Source organism: Teleopsis dalmanni, chromosome X (genome assembly GCF_002237135.1).
Source record: "Teleopsis dalmanni isolate 2A chromosome X, ASM223713v2, whole genome shotgun sequence".
Lineage (NCBI taxonomy): Eukaryota > Metazoa > Arthropoda > Insecta > Diptera > Diopsidae > Teleopsis > Teleopsis dalmanni.
In genome coordinates this window covers 67,076,708-67,094,985 of record NC_051848.1, presented here as the reverse complement: position 1 = coordinate 67,094,985, position 18,278 = coordinate 67,076,708, and the positions used below count along the sequence as shown (strand labels likewise).

At 30.5% G+C, this 18,278-nt stretch overlaps 3 protein-coding genes across 4 annotated transcripts; 2 read left to right on the top strand and 1 right to left on the bottom strand.

Moving 5' to 3' along the window:
• The first annotated feature begins 1,878 nt into the window (after positions 1-1,878).
• LOC119690239 lies at positions 1,879-3,260 on the top strand. 2 transcript variants are annotated; one of them, XM_038105256.1, is made up of 6 exons: positions 1,880-1,927; positions 2,280-2,329; positions 2,385-2,487; positions 2,555-2,709; positions 2,820-2,973; positions 3,062-3,260. In XM_038105256.1, exons 4-6 carry the CDS (start codon positions 2,599-2,601, stop codon positions 3,103-3,105), a joined length of 309 nt encoding a protein of 102 aa, XP_037961184.1. In that variant the 5' UTR covers positions 1,880-1,927; positions 2,280-2,329; positions 2,385-2,487; positions 2,555-2,598; the 3' UTR covers positions 3,106-3,260. The 2 variants fall into 2 exon arrangements, with proteins under 2 accessions (XP_037961185.1, XP_037961184.1); XM_038105257.1 differs by lacking the exon at positions 2,385-2,487 and having other exon boundaries at positions 1,879-1,927.
• Positions 3,261-4,485: 1,225 nt separating this feature from the next.
• Positions 4,486-6,321, bottom strand: LOC119662103 (GILT-like protein 1). Its single transcript, XM_038071655.1, has 3 exons — positions 6,102-6,321; positions 5,638-5,982; positions 4,486-5,510 (listed from the first exon to the last, which is right to left on the bottom strand). Exons 1-3 carry the CDS (start codon positions 6,201-6,203, stop codon positions 5,259-5,261), a joined length of 699 nt encoding a protein of 232 aa, XP_037927583.1. The 5' UTR covers positions 6,204-6,321; the 3' UTR covers positions 4,486-5,258.
• A 3,664-nt stretch (positions 6,322-9,985) lies between these two features.
• Positions 9,986-11,810, top strand: LOC119689754 (probable DNA-directed RNA polymerase I subunit RPA43). The gene is made up of 2 exons (XM_038104654.1): positions 9,986-10,598; positions 10,654-11,810. Exons 1-2 carry the CDS (start codon positions 10,047-10,049, stop codon positions 11,398-11,400), a joined length of 1,299 nt encoding a protein of 432 aa, XP_037960582.1. The 5' UTR covers positions 9,986-10,046; the 3' UTR covers positions 11,401-11,810.
• The last annotated feature ends 6,468 nt before the right edge of the window (positions 11,811-18,278 follow it).

Sequence of the window (18,278 nt, the reverse complement as noted above, 5' to 3'; positions counted from 1 at the left end):
ACGATTAAAGTAATATTTAAATATTATTTAAAGCAAGCTTTCAATATTATTTTCGTGCTAATTTCTTTTCGAAACCAAAGTGCTAGAAAAATATCAAGCAAGTTTAAATGCTTATTAATGACGTTTCCGCTTTAAATCAATTTTTTTTTCTTTTATTACTATGGACTGCTATATACTCCAAAATTTATCGCATTAATCTAAAATAGATCTCATCTAACAATGGACTTAATAATGTTTTTATTAATTATTGGTGAAAATTTTACTGCTAGCGCCGACTAAGTGGCGTCCGACTTCTCCAAAAAGGATTTCACAAGCAGTTCCCAGCGGTTACAACAACAACAACAAAAGATTTTCGTTCGCTACTTATACTTATATATAAAGACCAAGCCAGGATTTGAATTACTGTGACTATTTTCAGCACCCAGTAGACCCTTTATTACAAAATGTATCAGAAAACATTGATCTCGGTGTCAGTAATAGTGATATATTAACGCAAGATTTAAACAAATTAGCATTAGAAGAACCATTAACCAGAATTGAAGAATCTGTGAAAAAAATTTCTCAAAATCATACTCAAGGATACTCAAGGAACTGAAATTAGTAAAAGGTGTAATGACACTTTGGGTGACGTTCAAAAATTTTTAGTTTTTGCTGGGGTATCCTCAGCCGTCGTCCAGAGTCGAGACAATTTATTTATAGTTTCGCTGAGACGCTGTTTTAGAAGAAAGAACGTTATTTATATATATATAAATCATATATTTTTATTTATTTCATAAAAAAAAAGACTTATTATTAACAAAGTATATAATAAGTTATTATTCACTTAAAGCATTCTTTTGTTTTTTTTTTTCTAAATTAAAAAAAAATGTATGGATCGCCGTTGACGACAGAAATTATTATTCCCCAGTGTGTTACTCGTTAAAAGATTTCTGGCAGGACAGTGTGACGTTCTAGGTCCTCTCCTCTGTTGTTATAAAAAAAACAATGAATACCTTTGTTATGTGGATTTATTCCACATATTTGTCAAATTAAGTTTTGTCTTATTTTGTATCAAGACAAATAAAAGACAAAGCGCAATATCACAGTTTTGTTTAGGAATTTATCCTACACACAAAGTAACGTTTCCTGTTTACTTTATTTCAAGGGCATTGAAGCTTACTTACTGTTTATGCTGATTCAGCCATGATCACTGTAGTCAAGCTGCACACAGTATTCTTTGTTTTCTTTATGAACAATGTTGCGCTTATGGTTTCTCTTATAGGAATCAACTTACATACGACAAACACCACCGCACTTATCTTAAGAATGCAAATCTCAGCATAATTGATTTGGTTTGGGTAGCTTTTGTTTGATTCTATTAGTTCAGTTCGAGTCAAGCCAACGAAATATCAACACGTTGTTTAAGTTCATAACACCTTGTACTGTAAAAGAAATCATTTGGACGAATGAGCCATGTTAAAAAGTAATATACATAAGACTACGTTTGGCTGAAAGATCCAGGTTTTTGGCAAAATGTGCCAGGTGACCAATAGGCCAGTGTACTTGTCTTGGATAAGTAAAATTTCAAGTCTTTGGTAAAATTTACCAGAAGGCTCAATGAGCCAGAGTACTTGTTCCTTTACTTGTCAAAAACCAAGTCCCCTATTACATGAAATGTTCCTCCTTTTATATCGAGCATACCGGAGCTTTTTGGTGTAGCGCACCGGTATTACTTGCTGTAGTTCACTTCGCCGTGAAGTTGAACTTTTATGTTCTACTGTGTACTGCTTGTGTCTTTTCGTGTTTGCTTGTTTTCCTCTTCCTTTACTTCGCCGCGACTTTGAGTATTTACTAGGCGTAGTGTTTTTTTTTTTATTTCGTGTGTTTTTTTCCTCTTTAATTTATATTTTATTATTAAAAATAAAGTGTATTAATAATTCAAAACAAGGTATGAAATATACATATATAATTTGTGAATTTAATATTATTCAAATCTAAATGTGAAAAGAAAAGAAATAAATTAGAAATAATACAAAAAAACTAGTGTTGATGTGCTTAGGTGCTGCCGGAGTTTGTTTTGTTTACGTGTATAAAAATAAAATCGTACAAGCATGAGTGTTAAATTATTTTGTGTATTATTTTATTTATATATATTTTAAATAGATATTTGTTAAATAATTAAACGTGTTTTCGGTAATAATTGTTTAGTGTTGTTGTGTTCAAAATTTCTTTACACGTTTTTTTGTTTTCATCCATAAAATTTGTAACAAACAAATTAAATTTTTTTCGTATATTTTTAGATTCTGCACATGTATCGATGCTCGCGGCACGTTGGAATCGGGGATCGCAGGTAATGTTTATGATATTTTAAATAAACATTTTAATTCAATTTCATATTTTTTTAGATAACTCCGCTGGTAGTTAGTTTACGAACAGACTTTATTTTTTTCTTCTTCTAGCTAATATGTAGCACAAAAATTTATTGTAAAAATTTATGTCGTTATAAAGGTAACATTTCATTTAAATAAAACTAAATAAAATAAAATTATTTATGAGAATCCCTTTCTTTTTACAGAAAGTAACATTGACGTTGTAGCAAAGTTCCATACAATTATAAACATGATGGAAAAGAAAAATGCTACAGCAGCTCCTGATAACTGTTTCCCAATCAAGACGTTTGATGAATTGGGGAATGTGGACGCATTTTGTGCCACTAAAAGTGCTCAATATGTAAGTGCAATTGCATACAACCAAAAACTGAACATATAAAATTTTTCATTATATTTTAATTTAATTACTTCGTTCGATTTATAACTTTTTATGTTTCTGAAACCATTTAGGCTAATTTAATAAAATCCATTATTCAACCGGAAGGGATCAAGAAGAACTTACATCGAATTATCGATCGAACGTTAGTTCTGGACTTAAATTATGATGAAATAAACAGCAAAAAAGCATTTAAGGACTTTAAATTCTTAAATGTTTCAATATTCGGTATAAAAAAATTGATATATATATATATATATATATATATATATATATATATATTTAAATAAAACTAACAACATATTTTTCTTTACAGAAGCCTTGCAAAAAGATGGTTACAACGTAAAAGAGAATATTTGAGATATACGAATAGCCATTAAAAATGTCAAAGGAATTTATTATAAACAGCAGTGCAACGACCGGAAGAAGCACAAAATGGAAGAAAGCAGCATATAATTTTTGAACACTATATTGTTTTTGTAATTTTAATTATTTATATAAAAACAAAAAATCAAAAAAAAAAAAATATTTATTTATATTCAAAAAAAAAATTAAAACAAAAAAGTTTATAATCTATAATTAAATATTGCTTTTGTAATTTTCATTTATTTATATTAAAAAAAAAATTAAAACAACAAGAATTTATAATCTATAATTAAATATTGTTTTTGTAATTTTCATTTATTTATATTAAAAAAAAAAATTAAAACACAAAAAATTTATAATCTATATTTAAATATTGTTTTTGAAATTTTATTTATTTATATTAAAAAAAAAATTATAATAATTTAAATATTGTTTTTGTAAATTTCATTTATTTATATTAAAAAAAAAATTAAAACAATAAAAATTTATAATCTGTAATCAAATATTGTTTTTGTAATTTTATTTATTTATATTGAAAAAAAAAACTAAAACAAAAAAAATTTATAATTTATAATTAAATATTGTTTTTGTATTTTTCATTTATTTATATTAAAAAAAAAATTAAAACAAAAAAATTTATAATCTATAATTAAATATTGTTTTTGTGATTTTTATTTATGTTTCTAATAAATTAAAACAATATATTTTATTGATTTTTAATTTTTTTTATAAAAATTTATTTTACAATAAATAAATGTAAAATGCAGAAGCATGCATTCAAAACAGAAACAACCTTATAACCTACTGATATCGTAAGCTACAGAAGGTGACTTTAGAAGCAGGTCGTAAGGCAGAAAATGATCACCCTCATAATTTGCGTGCACAAGCATCACTCATGAAGAGATTAGTTTACATTGTCATGCTTACCACATGCTTCCATCGTAAAGTGCATTTTGATTCGTAAACGAAGTTTGACGAATGTCAATTCCGCATTGCATGCCACATACCTTTTGCACTTTATCAAATCATGCATGATTCTGAAAAGCCATTGGAATTCTGAAAGGAACTCGTCATGATGACCACCTGAAAAATACGTATGATGCAAGGGAAGATAGCAGCTTGACGGTGGCTACTGGCTAGCAGCATGTCGGTCCTTACTGGGTAGTTAATGAAAATATTTTGTGTTTTTGTCGTTGTGTTTGCATTTTGCTTATTTTATTTTCGTAGTCTGGTTCAAGCTATTTATAATTTTTTTTCAAATAAAACTAGTAATTAAATTGATTTATATTTTCTATTTACTTGCATCAGGTTTTCATTATCATCGCAGTCAATAAGTATTTAACTTATGGAAAGTCCGATTGAATTTTTAATAATTTAAATTTTATTTAAAACAAGAAAAATACATTTATCTTTTGTATATATTTAGTTTTCATCTTTGTACGCACAAGTCGTAGGAAGTTAACAGTTATAATTACATCATTAATAATATATATAAAAAATTTAATTTAAATATTTAAATAAATGCTTAGACAATTTATGCTTTAAACATTTTACAAAACGTTATAACAAAAAATTATAGTACAAATAGTGACTAAACTATACAAAGTTTCAATATCATAAAGAATATTTATATAAATACATGATTAGTGCGTTTGTATCAAGTGTCGTGATGATAATACATAGCTAATGTCTTTACGATTTAAAAAATTTTCATAAATAGGACAAATAAATCAAATTTATTAATAAACTGTTCAGATAGATGTGTGTCAATTATATTAATATACAGACAATAAAAATAGTTTGCAGTATGAAAAAATATTAAATATTAAATTTGATTTACTTTCACCTTAAAAGAAAACTTTCATGAAATATGAGGAATTATCTTTTAAGAACTTGCACTGTTCACAATTAGTTTTAATTATTTTATGTTAACAAATACTGCAACTGATAAATAAAACAATTATAGTTTAAAATGGAACAGTTTGCATCATTCATCATTCTTGGATTTGTTACTATAATTACCACAGCACCTTTCATATAGAAGGTGCATATTGGCTGTATAATTTGACTTAATAAAAATAGCAATCAATCTTTTTTGCTCTTTGCATTTTTGTGTTATTTTTGACTTTAAAAATGAATACCTAAGCTCAGACATTGTTACACAATTCTTTACCTTGGTCTGTATCGGCAGCAATTTTACAGACCTCACCTTGCAAATTCTTAAGTATAGATGCTTGACGACCTATTGAGCCATCCAACGTTATGGTAGGAATGAATGTAACAGGTGGGCGTAACGCATGTGTAGCGTCACCATTCAATTTTAACAGTTCTCCGCCATTGGTACTGTCGTAGCATTTTAAAATGAGATCAATGTTGTCTATATTATGCTGCTTGGCACACTAATCGTAAATATATAGAGAATTTTCAATTTTTTGTATATTAAAATTAATATTAAATTGAATTCATTTTGTGTGTAGCAAAACACATGATCTGGTCAAATATTGATTGAATGATCTATATACTTACCCTGTGCAAAGCTTCTTTTGGCAAACGATTGTCACGTATCATGCATGCAACAACATCAAGACGCGCCTGCGCGTCTTCAATTACTTCGATAGCGCAGGAATGGTACGTATTTGCTTGACACTCAACGGGTCCATGCTGGCAGTCGAAACGATAAGTGCCATCTGCATTTGTAAATGTCTGTGCTTTACCATATGGCACTAATAGTATTTCCATAAGTGGAGCAATGGCTTTATATGTGGGTACCAACTGTTTTGTTATGAAATGTTTTGAATCCGGACAGAGCGCTTCATAATATACCATTACTAGTACAGGTGCTCCAAGTTCTCTTTGATAATTTGGCTGTGGCTATATTTTTTTTGAAAAATGACAAGAACTCATAGGTAAAATATAATATAAAAATTGTTGAACGGAAGTCATTAATTGGTGTCAATGTTAGTTATCTTAATTTATTGCTCAATACATACCGCAAGTAGTGCATCATGGAAAAGCATATAACGTATCAACACACATATCACTGCTATAATACATAAAATAATGAATATACGCTTCCGCGTTGATGAAATCATTTTTAATGAAAACTTGTAACTTTAAAGTTATCTTTACACTAAGCAACTAATTTTGCTAGATAAACATTTTTCAAGTGCTTAATTATTTATTGCGGAGGTAGACGTATATTGTTGACAAAGCAAATGTCACAACATCATGAATTACCAATTTACATTTTAAAAATAGTGTAGCCAATTCCGAGTAAATAAGTTTCAGTAAATTGTAAATTTGGAAATGCAAATATAAAAGCAAGGACGAATCTAAAGCAGAAGGAAAGCTAAAATACTTGTTTTGCAAGTGAGTGAAATAAAAAAAAAGATTGAGACCATCTGAGAGGACTTTAAATTTATTATATATAAATAATATTTACGTTTAAACAATTATCCTTTTTATAATTTTTATTGATAATTATGTGCATGTATCAATACATAAATTCAGCAAATTGTCAAATATAAACATAATAGGCGTTTTCGGCAAAAAACAGCAAGTTGCCTGCCTATATTGGTTAAAATGTACGTAAACAACAACATTATTTTCTCTATCTAGGCCAATAGTTGTATACTGGTCAAACACTTCGGCCAGTATAGGAAAAAGTGTTACCAACGCATTAAGTGAACTATTGTGAATCTTCATTGAAAATTCCAACGAATATTGCAATTGTATGTCAAACATCATATGTAAAAGAAAATTCACACCAAAATGAAAAATTTTTTATAAAATTAAAAATTTTACAAATTTTAAAATTTTATAAATTTGAAAAAAAAAGTAAAAATTTCAGTGTTTTATTTTGAAATTATTAATATTTGTATCATTCCTTTTAATTTTATATTCATTTTAATTTTCAATTTATATTAATTATTTATTTTTATATAAAATGTAATATGATTGCATTGTGTTATTTTTGGTATTTGCCTAAACATAACTCTTGACCGATTGCAACAGTGATGATAATGTATTGCTTAGCGAATATAGGTCAGTATGCATCTTTTCCCAACTTGCAAATCACCGGAAACGCCTAATACTAAATATAAAGCCTACTGTATTTTAATGACTGCCTCTCTACTGGAATTAGGTTTCACCTTTGTTTTTCTCTGTTCAATAGCTAAAATTTAAACATTTTGTATTTCTATGAGGCGGTTTTAGTGTGCTTAATTTTCATAGTGTGGTTTTTAATGCTCTTAATCTCCCGAAAAAAAATAAAAAACATAACCGTGATTTTTGTCTTTCAGAGTTGTTAAAAAATAGCACTAAATCTGTTTGCAATAAACTGGCACCATTTTTAATATATATTAAATGATTTTTTTTTGACATGTTTTTTGTGTTGTATACAATATGATATATAAAAATTGTAAACACTAAAAATTAATTAATTTAAATAGAAGAAAACAAAATGAATATTATAAGGGCAATGGTTAGCATTTTTATGCTATATATTGAAATAAGTTTATTTACTTATACATTTGAATTTATTTTCTGATGAAATGTTCATATGCTTTTAACGGAAAACTGAAATTTTGCAACATACATTGTGACCGAAAGGTTTTCGGAAGTTCTCATTTAAAATTCGCGCGCTGTATATTTTTCGATATTTTAAGTTTATGTAGTTTGGCAGCACTGTCCTTAATTACTATGCCAAAAATGAGCGCGATCTGTCAGACAGTTCGTTTACGGCAGCTGTTGAAACCAGTTCCCCTCAGTAGTGCGTTGCGAAAAAACAATGGAAAAAAATATTGAACAAAGAGTTTGCATCAAATTTTGTGTTTCGAACGAAATTTCGTGTGCAGAATCGTTGCGAATGCTACAAAAGGCTTATGGGTAATCAGTTTTATCGAAAACTCAAGTTTATGAGTGGTACAAAGCCTTTCAGGACGGTCGTACGACCGTCGAAGACATGCCGCGTTCTGGACGACCTTCGGCCTCTACCACCGACGAAAACATTGAAAAGGCAAAGGAAATCGTGTTCCAAAATCCTCATGTGAGTGTTAGAGAGATAGCACGAGAGCTAGGCATCGGTCGTGAGAGCTATCCGCCGTAAACGGCCTCAATTGTGGAAGGATAATTCATGGATTTTTCATGACGATAATGCTCCCTCGCACCGAGCCAACATTATCAACGATTTTAAGGCCAAACATTCAATAAATACCATCAAACAGCCACCGTATTCACCTGATCTTGCACCGTGTGACTTTTTCCTGTTTCCCAAACTCAAATTACCACTCAGAGGAACGCGTTTTGAATCCATAGAAGACGAAAAACAGAATTCGCAGAGGGAACTCAAAGCCATACCGGAAAGCGCCTATAAAAAATGTTTTGATGATTGGAAGAAACGTTGGCATTTGTGTATCGCTTCTAATGGAGCATATTTTGAAGGAGATAAAATAAATATTGATGAAGATTAAGAATTTTGCGTTTGTACATTGTGACCGGAAACTTTTCGGTCACAATGTATTTCCAGTAAACATTCACAATAGACTAATTTTTGAGTTTGGCCGCACTGAAAGATACGACGTAAAATTTTTTGAGTTAATCCTAACTCTGAAGATTTGAAAAGCATTGTTGTTGCTTCACATGTTTTCTTTCGTAAGTTGCGAGTATTTCTTTGTATTCTGAAACAGAAATTAACGATTAATATAGTGTATATGTATAGTAAAATGGCACATGTTTTTTACGTGAGTTGCGAGTATATTTTTGCTTTTCTGAAAGAGAAAATCACGGCTAATATATTCTATATATATACTAAAAAGACACATTCACACTGTCTTATTTAGGCGGTTTTGCTCTTTAACGCCGCTTATGAGGATAATGTACCATACAAATAGCTTTCATATATATAAGTTCATTATCAATAAATCAACTCATTGAGGCAAAAAATGTTGAATGCAATACTTAAAATAAATTTCCCACGAGGGAAATTACCAAAATTTGAAATATTTGGCATATGTTTTATATGTAAAATGTAAACAAACAACAGTTGAACTGTAAACAAAGGCACTGAGGAAGTAAGTATTTAAAAAATCTTTGTTGTTATTAATTGAATATTTAAATATATATAACTGATATATTAAATCATTTATATACATTTTCTATATCAATTAAATATTCAAATATCGAAAATTGTTTAGTAATTATTATGCATATAAAATAATTTATACAACGGCAATTTTAAAAGACAATTGCCTACATACTTACAAAAATTAAAACAAGAACGCAATTTAATGAAATAATATTTAAAAATCATTTATTTTAGTCATGTAATGATTGCAGTCACGTTAATGCAAAATAAAGTGATCTGTAAGTGTCAAAGCAACAACATTTACCGTCACTAGACCGCAATCATAATATGCAGTTAGGTGATTTTTATGAGTTAAATGATATGACCCAATTATATAATCCATTAGCTCTTAAGGAATTCTACATTTTGTGCTTAATTATTTATTACACAATAGTTTCAAAAAAAAATAGCTTAGCTATTACATTTTATGGTGATGACGTCATAAACGTAACTTTTTTTAATAGATCTAGAAATTTATTATATAGTTTTGTGCTAATCTAATTCGACGTCATATTTCTGTTCTCCTAATTAAAGCCAATTATATATTATTTGTTTTATTTTGCTCACTTTGCCATTATTGTAAAGAAAATCAATTACGTACCACACATAAATTTGGTTAATTGGGGAAAGCCTTGATTGTAAACTCTGTGTAGTTGTTGCGTATTGCCAACGCCGATAATAATAGAACAGCTGTTTGTTTGCTCATACATACATACAAACTTGAATTTCTCTCCCACTGAACGACCTTTTCGTTTTTGACATTACAGCACGCGTAAATATTGTCCAAAAGAGCAATGAATTATTAGTAAATATGGCTGATATTAGGTTAAAAAAACATGCTAATTATACTCTAAAAGAGTTAGAAGAATATCTGAATTCACCTAATTCGTGTGTACATAAAATCAACACCAATTTTCATATATCAATATTACCGTACAGCATGGAGAACTTCAAGCGGCACTTACTGCTTTATATTATACGGAAAAAGGTGAGCTTCTACGATGCACAAGTTGAAGGAATTGTTTTGGATGTGAGAAATATAAAGTTACTGAACTCTGCAGCAGCTCTACGTGCCAACGATCCACATTTGCACATAGATTTAAATGCTGATTTTTACGTGTTTCGCCCAGCAGCAGGAGCTTTGGTAAATGGTTTAGTCAAATATGTGGGTGATAAAATTGTTGGTGTAACAATATATAAAGTTTTTAGTGCTCAGATACGATTCAATGTTAAAATTGATAAAAGTCAAGTATGCTTGGATCAGGAACTTCAGTTTCGAATAAAAGATTTTGATTTGCAAAACATCTTTCCTTACATAGTTGGTGAATTGCCAAATCATATTGAAACTCAAACCATTAAAAAGGTAAGTAGGATATGGCAATATGTGAAAAAACCTAAATATTTGTTTATATTTTTAGGAGCGTGTCAAAAAAATTACATTTGAAGAAAATGTTAGTTCAAAAGATGATGAAATCAGAAATGGGACTCAAGATTTAGATGAATTAGTGGCTTTAATTAATGAGCAAACTGCTATTGCAAATAGTAAAAAACGCAAGAATATGTTAAATACGACACCAAGGAATGGAAAACGTAAATTGTCGGCCTCATCTATAGAAACGACAGATTTTAAAATCAAAGCAGAGGAAGATAGTTTCAGCATATCTGGTAGTGATTCTATAACTAGCGAAAAAATCAAAAAACGGAAAATAAAGTATGAAAACTTGGATGAAAGTATAGATATTACTAGCGAAAATATTAAAAAACGGAAAACAAAACATAAAAACTTGAATGAAAGTATAGTTATAGAAGCAGAAACGGAGGAAACGCCAAATGCTTCCAGCACAATTGTGGAGACCAGTAACGAACATAAAGTGAAACATAAAAAATTGGAAACATCAGTTACCAAAAAGCAGAAAAAAAATAAAAGTGCTTCATTGGATGACAGTGTAGATACTAGCATAGACTTAACTACATCAAAATGCGTGTCTATAAATGTAGACAGTGGCGAGGATTGCTCCACACATGAAAATAATTCTTTTCAAATAAAATTAAAAACTAAAAAAGCAAAGAAAAAATCTAAAAAGGAATCATTGACAAATGGTACAGCACAAAACGATTCCAAACTTAAAGTAAATGGGAACACAGATTGTATATATATAGACTAGAAGTTATAAATAGAGATTTGATGTCAATACTAGATAAACAATAACATTAAGCAAATGTATTATTTGTGTGTGCACTCAATATATATGCAATAAGATGACAAGTTGGCATGTAACCCTGCATCTGCAACAATATATTCTAGTAAGTCATGCCTGCTGGTGAAAAACATACCACACATCCTCTGCAAAGTCACATAACTCGAAGTTCTACCTTTTCGAGTTTATATGCTGAATGAATTAAGATTAATTAATCTTTACTATCTATAGAACTACTATCTTTCAAGTTATCGTGAGCACTAATGCAAATTGCCTGCAAATTTTAAAACTGTATATAAAATTCAATAAGTGGATTTGTGTCTCTTTTGTAGAAAGTATGCGATATATTTTAATAGAAATCTTATAGATTTTATTTTACATATGAACGATATATTTGTTTTAAAATTCTTATGTAATTTATTTAAGCTTATTTTAATATATATACATATATATGTTTGATAATTTGTTTTATTTATATATTGTGAACTTGGCAGTTCATATGATTGTATATAAAATATTAATTTTATTAAAATTAAAATTAATGCAAATGTTTCAGTAAATTTCAACCTGCGTTTATTTCTGTAGTGTTGTTGTGTTGTGCTTCACACAGATGCAGTATCTTTTACAAGACCTAGGTTATCAGACAACAAGGTTCTTAATAGGCCTCCGCCTGAAATCTCCCCGGAAGAACGTGTTTACCCCTGTGCAGCAAGAACTGTCCTAGCTCAATTGAGATCAAAAAATAGCCGAGTGTTAAACAGTTACTTGTCACGCATAAACACATCCATCACCAATGTGTGCGCTAACTGTGGCTCTTCTCCCCGTGACGTCGCCCAACTGTTCGCCTGTTCTTCGTTCAATTAGCCTTGGGAGTCATCCTATTGCAGTGGCCAGGTTTCTCTGCCTATATCCGTGATAATATTCAGTATAAACCTTTCACCCAATTTCTCCACATCCTCCTCTTCCTCTCCCTTCATCTCCCCTAACCTCTACCCACCCACTTCCCTATTCATGTAATTGTCGTGTGTGTCCTTTCATGTTATCTGCTTACAGGTCCCAGCGGGTCACAACTACAACATGGCTCCGCAAGCAGAAGTTCAGTATAGTTTTGTCTGCCAAGGTAACTGGACAACATTAGAAGATGTAAAACTACAGTTCATGCATACATTGTAAATAGACTGGCTTATTTGTGATAAGTCTTTATATAGTACATGACTATATCCTGACATAATTGGGGACAGAACAATTTTTATTATCTTAGGTAATCGTTTTGATGTTTGAGACCTAACACTATCAAGTTAAGATTTTGAAGAGGTTACTGTGGTAGTGTGCAACCTTTGTGAGCAACCAATGTCAGAAATTATTTCCTTTTTATCGTAATTTTCGTATCCATGATGGAAAGATATGGACTGATAGTTGTATTAGAATACGTCACTTTCTGACACATAATAAGAAGATATGGAATAATAGTCACAATAGAATATATCACTAAGGAAATGCTTGGATATTTGCTGATAGTTTTATTTTACAAGCAGCATCACAGATTTCGCCTAAAATCTTCAGATGGGATCAAAATAGTGGAAATCCTAAAAATGTCTTTCTATATGACATTGTTTAGCTGCGGAGTTTATAGAGGTAAAATTATTGGAAAGAAAAATTCTATCTTTCTTAAATAATTAATTTTATTTAGAATAAGATGAAGTTTTGACGCTAGTTTGCTATCCAATTCACTGTTGTGTTGGTAGCAATTATCTAAATATACTTTCTTTTTTACATGACGATGGTTATCAATAAGCATTGATAACCATTGACCGGGAAACTTTTGCCAAAGAACCATTAATTCACCAAGAACTGTTGTGTCACCTGAAAAAATTATAATAGGTTCACATACTTTCTTTGTCTGGTTAGCATTAAAAAGTAAATTTAAATTACAAAGGTCCCATTTAGACAAGCCACGGAATAGATCCCTGTTCACCTTTTGAAAATTACGGTAGGAGTTTTTATTAGCCTCGATGTGAGTACGATCTGAGCTTTTTAATATATAACTACAGTTTATCCTGGCTTGAGGTATCATGTTAGTTTGAACGTGACTTAAATCCATGATAAGCGCAAAAATGATGCGGTTATTTGGATCCGGATTGAAAACTAGATTTGGGACGCTTTCAGATTACGCTGTACAAAAAGCGGGACGCAAGTAAATAGAGCTTATTTGATGACTATAGATTTCGGGAAGTGAAAGGAACGTTAGAATAATGTCAGATTATTTAGAACGATGAACAGCATTTTTACATGTATGAGTCCATTGAAATGTTTGTTACTTAACAAAAGAATGATATCCTGGTAATAGGGACTGGAATTACGCAACATAAAAGCATCGACTACTTCAGATTTTTGTGAGAATAAGATGATAGGTGTTAGTTTAATATTCTGCAGTGCATCAACATCTTTTTGCAACAAGATTTTTACAACTTTCTTCTAAGACTGTTGAAATTGAATTGTAGGATTTTACTAGTCCTAATTACGATGTTAAATGGACTTTAAACTCCATATGCGATGGAAGTATCACCAACTGCAATGCATATGTGTAATTAATTTTTATGGAGTAATTTTCCAAAAACAAACTAATTAGTTCATTTTTCATTTAAGTTAAGTTTGTTTCCGAAATTTCCGAAGGAGTTTTTATGAAAATATTCGGAATTTTATGAGGACGGACAGACAATTGCCCAAAGTTATTTATATAACTTTCTTTTCTCAAATATTAATTAAAATAGCTACTGACTCTTAAAAGGACTTCTTTAAAAATCATTTTAAATTAGATTAAACAGCAAGTATATTATGACTACAAATGCATATAAGGAGTAGAAAGAGTATTATAAGTCAGTTTCCTCAAAATACGAGTTTAATGATGTTTTCTAGAGTCTGGAAGTTGTCATGTAACTTTTAAACAAAGAATATTTAAAACGTTTACTTAGTTTGGATCAAGTATATCACAATAATGATTAAAAGGAACCGATAAAAAAAATAGTTTTTATATCAACTAATGATACTAACTTACTGAATATGTTCTTATAGTATTGAATCACTATTGTGGTACCATTTGCTTTAGTAATGTTCTCATATTTACAAAACAAAAACATATAACACTTAAGCAACTATCAAAATTTATCTAATAATGCTGTCATCCCAGACAGCTTGGATCACATGATCCAAAACATAAAACGAAGATTTAAGTTAGAATCAAATTAGAATCTGGATACACCCATATATGAAAGCTTTCAGATTAAGCAACAATTGGATTGAAAAATGGATTCAAAGTGAAATTTTAAAAGTTTTGAAAATATTTCACTGATGTTTAAAATAAAATTAGATTTAATAGAGTGAAGGAAAGTTGCGCCTAAAAGAATGCATTCAATTGCTGCATATCGCCTTCTCCAGAAGAAAAAGGAAAAATGTCAAAATGGAGTAATTCGTTAACAAACAAAACGATAGACTTTACTTATCAAGAGGACGTTTGAAAATTTAGATACTTTAATATCTATAACAAAATAAGCATCAGTGTTTGTGATGGTTTGGCATGCAAAAAAGTTTTGGAATTTGTGCTTTTAAGTTATTTGCAACCCACTATTTTGTTATAAGAGAATGAACATTTCAACAGAATCATGTACAATCCTAAAAAGCTCACGTCTACTAAGAATGGCACATGTGACGATCCAATTCACGATCTGTATTTAATTTCGATAACACTAGTGGTCACTAGGTCACATTCGGTTTCTCGGTATGGAGCTCCTCTATAGTCAACTAATTTTCCAATTTGTCACTATAATTGCGTGAACTCACTAAAATATTTTCACAAAAGATAATTTAATTGACTTAAAAACTGAGGCGATTTTTGATCGTTGACGATGAAACATATGTCGATGGTTTACCCGCAGAGTTGTTTAAAGCTGATAGCGAAGAGCTAAAGTCCGATGAATGCATGCCCAACGATTTGAATTTAAATGTGTTTTGTGCAATTCACAAGAAAGTTGATTTTGCAAACTCCGCCAATTATTGAGGGATCAGTCTTTTAAATATCGCATATAAGGTTTTGTCAAACGTGCTGTGTAAAAGACTGAAGTCAATCGTCAACCAACTGATTGGACCTTATAAGTGTGGCTTCAAACCACATCATCCACCCTAAACTAGATATTCACAGTGCGTTAAATCTAGAAAAAGACCCAAGAACAACAAATCAACACAGATCATCTATTTGTCATTTTCAAAGACGCTTTTAACACTACCACTAAAAGCACTCTTTATGCCGATATGTTAGAATTTGGTATATCAGTAAAACTTATATGGCTATGTAAAATGACGTTGAGCAACACTATCAGATCCGTTAGGGTTAAGAAGAACCTCTTTGAACTATTTTACACCAATCGAGGGCTTAGATAGCGTGACTCCTTGTCATGTGACACCCTCAATCAAATGTTGGAAACGATCATCTGGGCAACAGATTTGAACCGTACTGTTACAATATTTTACAACAATATGATGCTTATTGCTTATGTCAATGATGTTTATATTGTAGGCCTAAACGCCCATGCTGACTACGCCCAGACTACAGAAAAAACGAGGAATTTCTTTTGCCAACAGATGTTACTTCGGGCTAAGTAGGCAATTGAGAAATAAAACCCCCTTTTAATACACAAATATCATGCTCTACAAGCAGAAGCTTGGATAATTACCAACATTGACGAGATGGCATAAGAAGCATTCAAGAGAAAAATTCTTTGGAAGACCTATGATCCTTTACGCGTTGGCAACGAGTATTGAATTAGATGGAATGATAAGCTGTATAAGCTATATACCGTGTCATTGACATAGTTGAGTGCACAATAATTCAGCGGCTATGCTGATTTGGTCATGTCGGGCGAATGGATGAATTGGTCTGTTTGGAAAAATGTTTGATTCGGTACTCGCAGGTGGAAAGCGCAGTAGAGGACGTCGTCATCTTTGGTAGAAGTACCAGGTAATCAATCTTTTAGGGTCACTCGTAACTACCAACTGGCAACAGCAAGCCACTGATCGGGTTAACTGGGAAAGGGTACTATACACGATCAAGAACGACTCACGGCTGTTATGATCAACTAAGCAAGTATATATATATTGAACCGTTGTGTTCATTAACACAATAAGTTAACCAAATATCTTTAATATTTTTACTAGAAATTATAAGTTGTAACTATTTAATATAATATGGCTGAGGATGTAAAAGTTAAAACTATGTGAAGTGAACGTTATTAACTTAAAATTTTACTTAATATTCATAATTTGAAAAAAATTATTATAAAATATTTACTATATAGAATTTAATTTTTATTACAATATTTTTGGTTCAAATATGATTTCCTTCAAAATACCTTATTATTCGGAACCAATTGCTTAACTAATTAGAGTATCTACTTTATATTAAAATTTTAATTTTTTTTGTTAATTATGACGTTTTCATTTGCGGATTCAGGTAAGAAAATCTCTGCAAACTTTAACACATTTTTATCAAATACGTCAATATTAAATTACGCCAATAATATTTGGTACCGCTAAAGAGAGATAATCATTAACGCAAATAATAATTTAATTATGAAATAATAAGAAAAATAAAATATATAAAATGATTGCTTAGCCAGCAAATAGGTCAAATTGTTCACATAGTCTAGAAACGGAACTTCCTCAGCACTAATGTACCTGTACTGAAGGGTCACTGCGAAATAGGAAGGTATGTTATGAGACTCGCTTTATGCTATAATGACTTTTGTCGCGGCTGTGACTTTGAGGATGAGGAGGAGACCATACTCCATCTCATATATTAGTTAGAAGAAGTTAGAAGTTAGAAGAAGCTACAAGAAGATTAAAAACTTTCGGGGCTTGACCGAGTTGTTGTCTTGTAATATTAGGAATTTGGCCAAATTTATAAAATTGTCGGAGTGGTTTTCCTTTACCTAATGGAGGAGTCGTTACCTTTTCCAACGTTGATTGTATACTGATCTTTCAATCTATGTACGTACCAATGTTATTCTTGTGGGTCCACAATGGCTCATTTTGCCTTCTTATTAAGCAGCTAGACACGACCAACACGTCCCGATCACGTTCGTAATGGCCAACTAAGTAAGTAAATAGTGAAAAATGAGCCATAACTTTCCAAATAAAAAAAAAGATTTAGTGAAAAATACAGGGTTATCCATTTTGTGCTTCGAAAGTAAATGTCAAGTAAACAAAAAAGATAAAATGAAATACAACTCCATTATGTGAATTGAACAACTTACACGTAGCTGACAATACCTCGGCTATAAATTGTTTCGGATCGCCCACATAAACACAAACCTTTATGTAATGGGACAAATTAAAATTCAGCCGTGAAATTACTATACAAGATCTAGGTAATTTCTCGCGCAATAAAGCTTATATATCCCGTGCTATGTGGCTGGTGGCAGCTTCCTTCTTGAACCAAATTTCTTCTACAACTATATCTTAGTCTAAAAGGCTTTTGACATCTCTTTTACTGCACTTCGCACTTCTTGTAAATTGGTTCGTTTCATTATCCTCAACAGAAATAATGTAGATATTATGGGCATAGTCAATGATATGTACTCGAAGTAATATTTCATAATAAAGAGAGGTTCATGTCCTGCCTAAATAGTGGCGAATGTGTGGGTACTTATTTTTGTTTTATGATTTATGTTTTTTATTTTTTTTCAGGATTTAATGATAAATAATCATTGATTATAATTATTTCAATTTTTTTAAAAACTGATTATTGTATCCTTCTCGGCTCTTCTTTGTTATGATTCATAGTTTATAAGGTT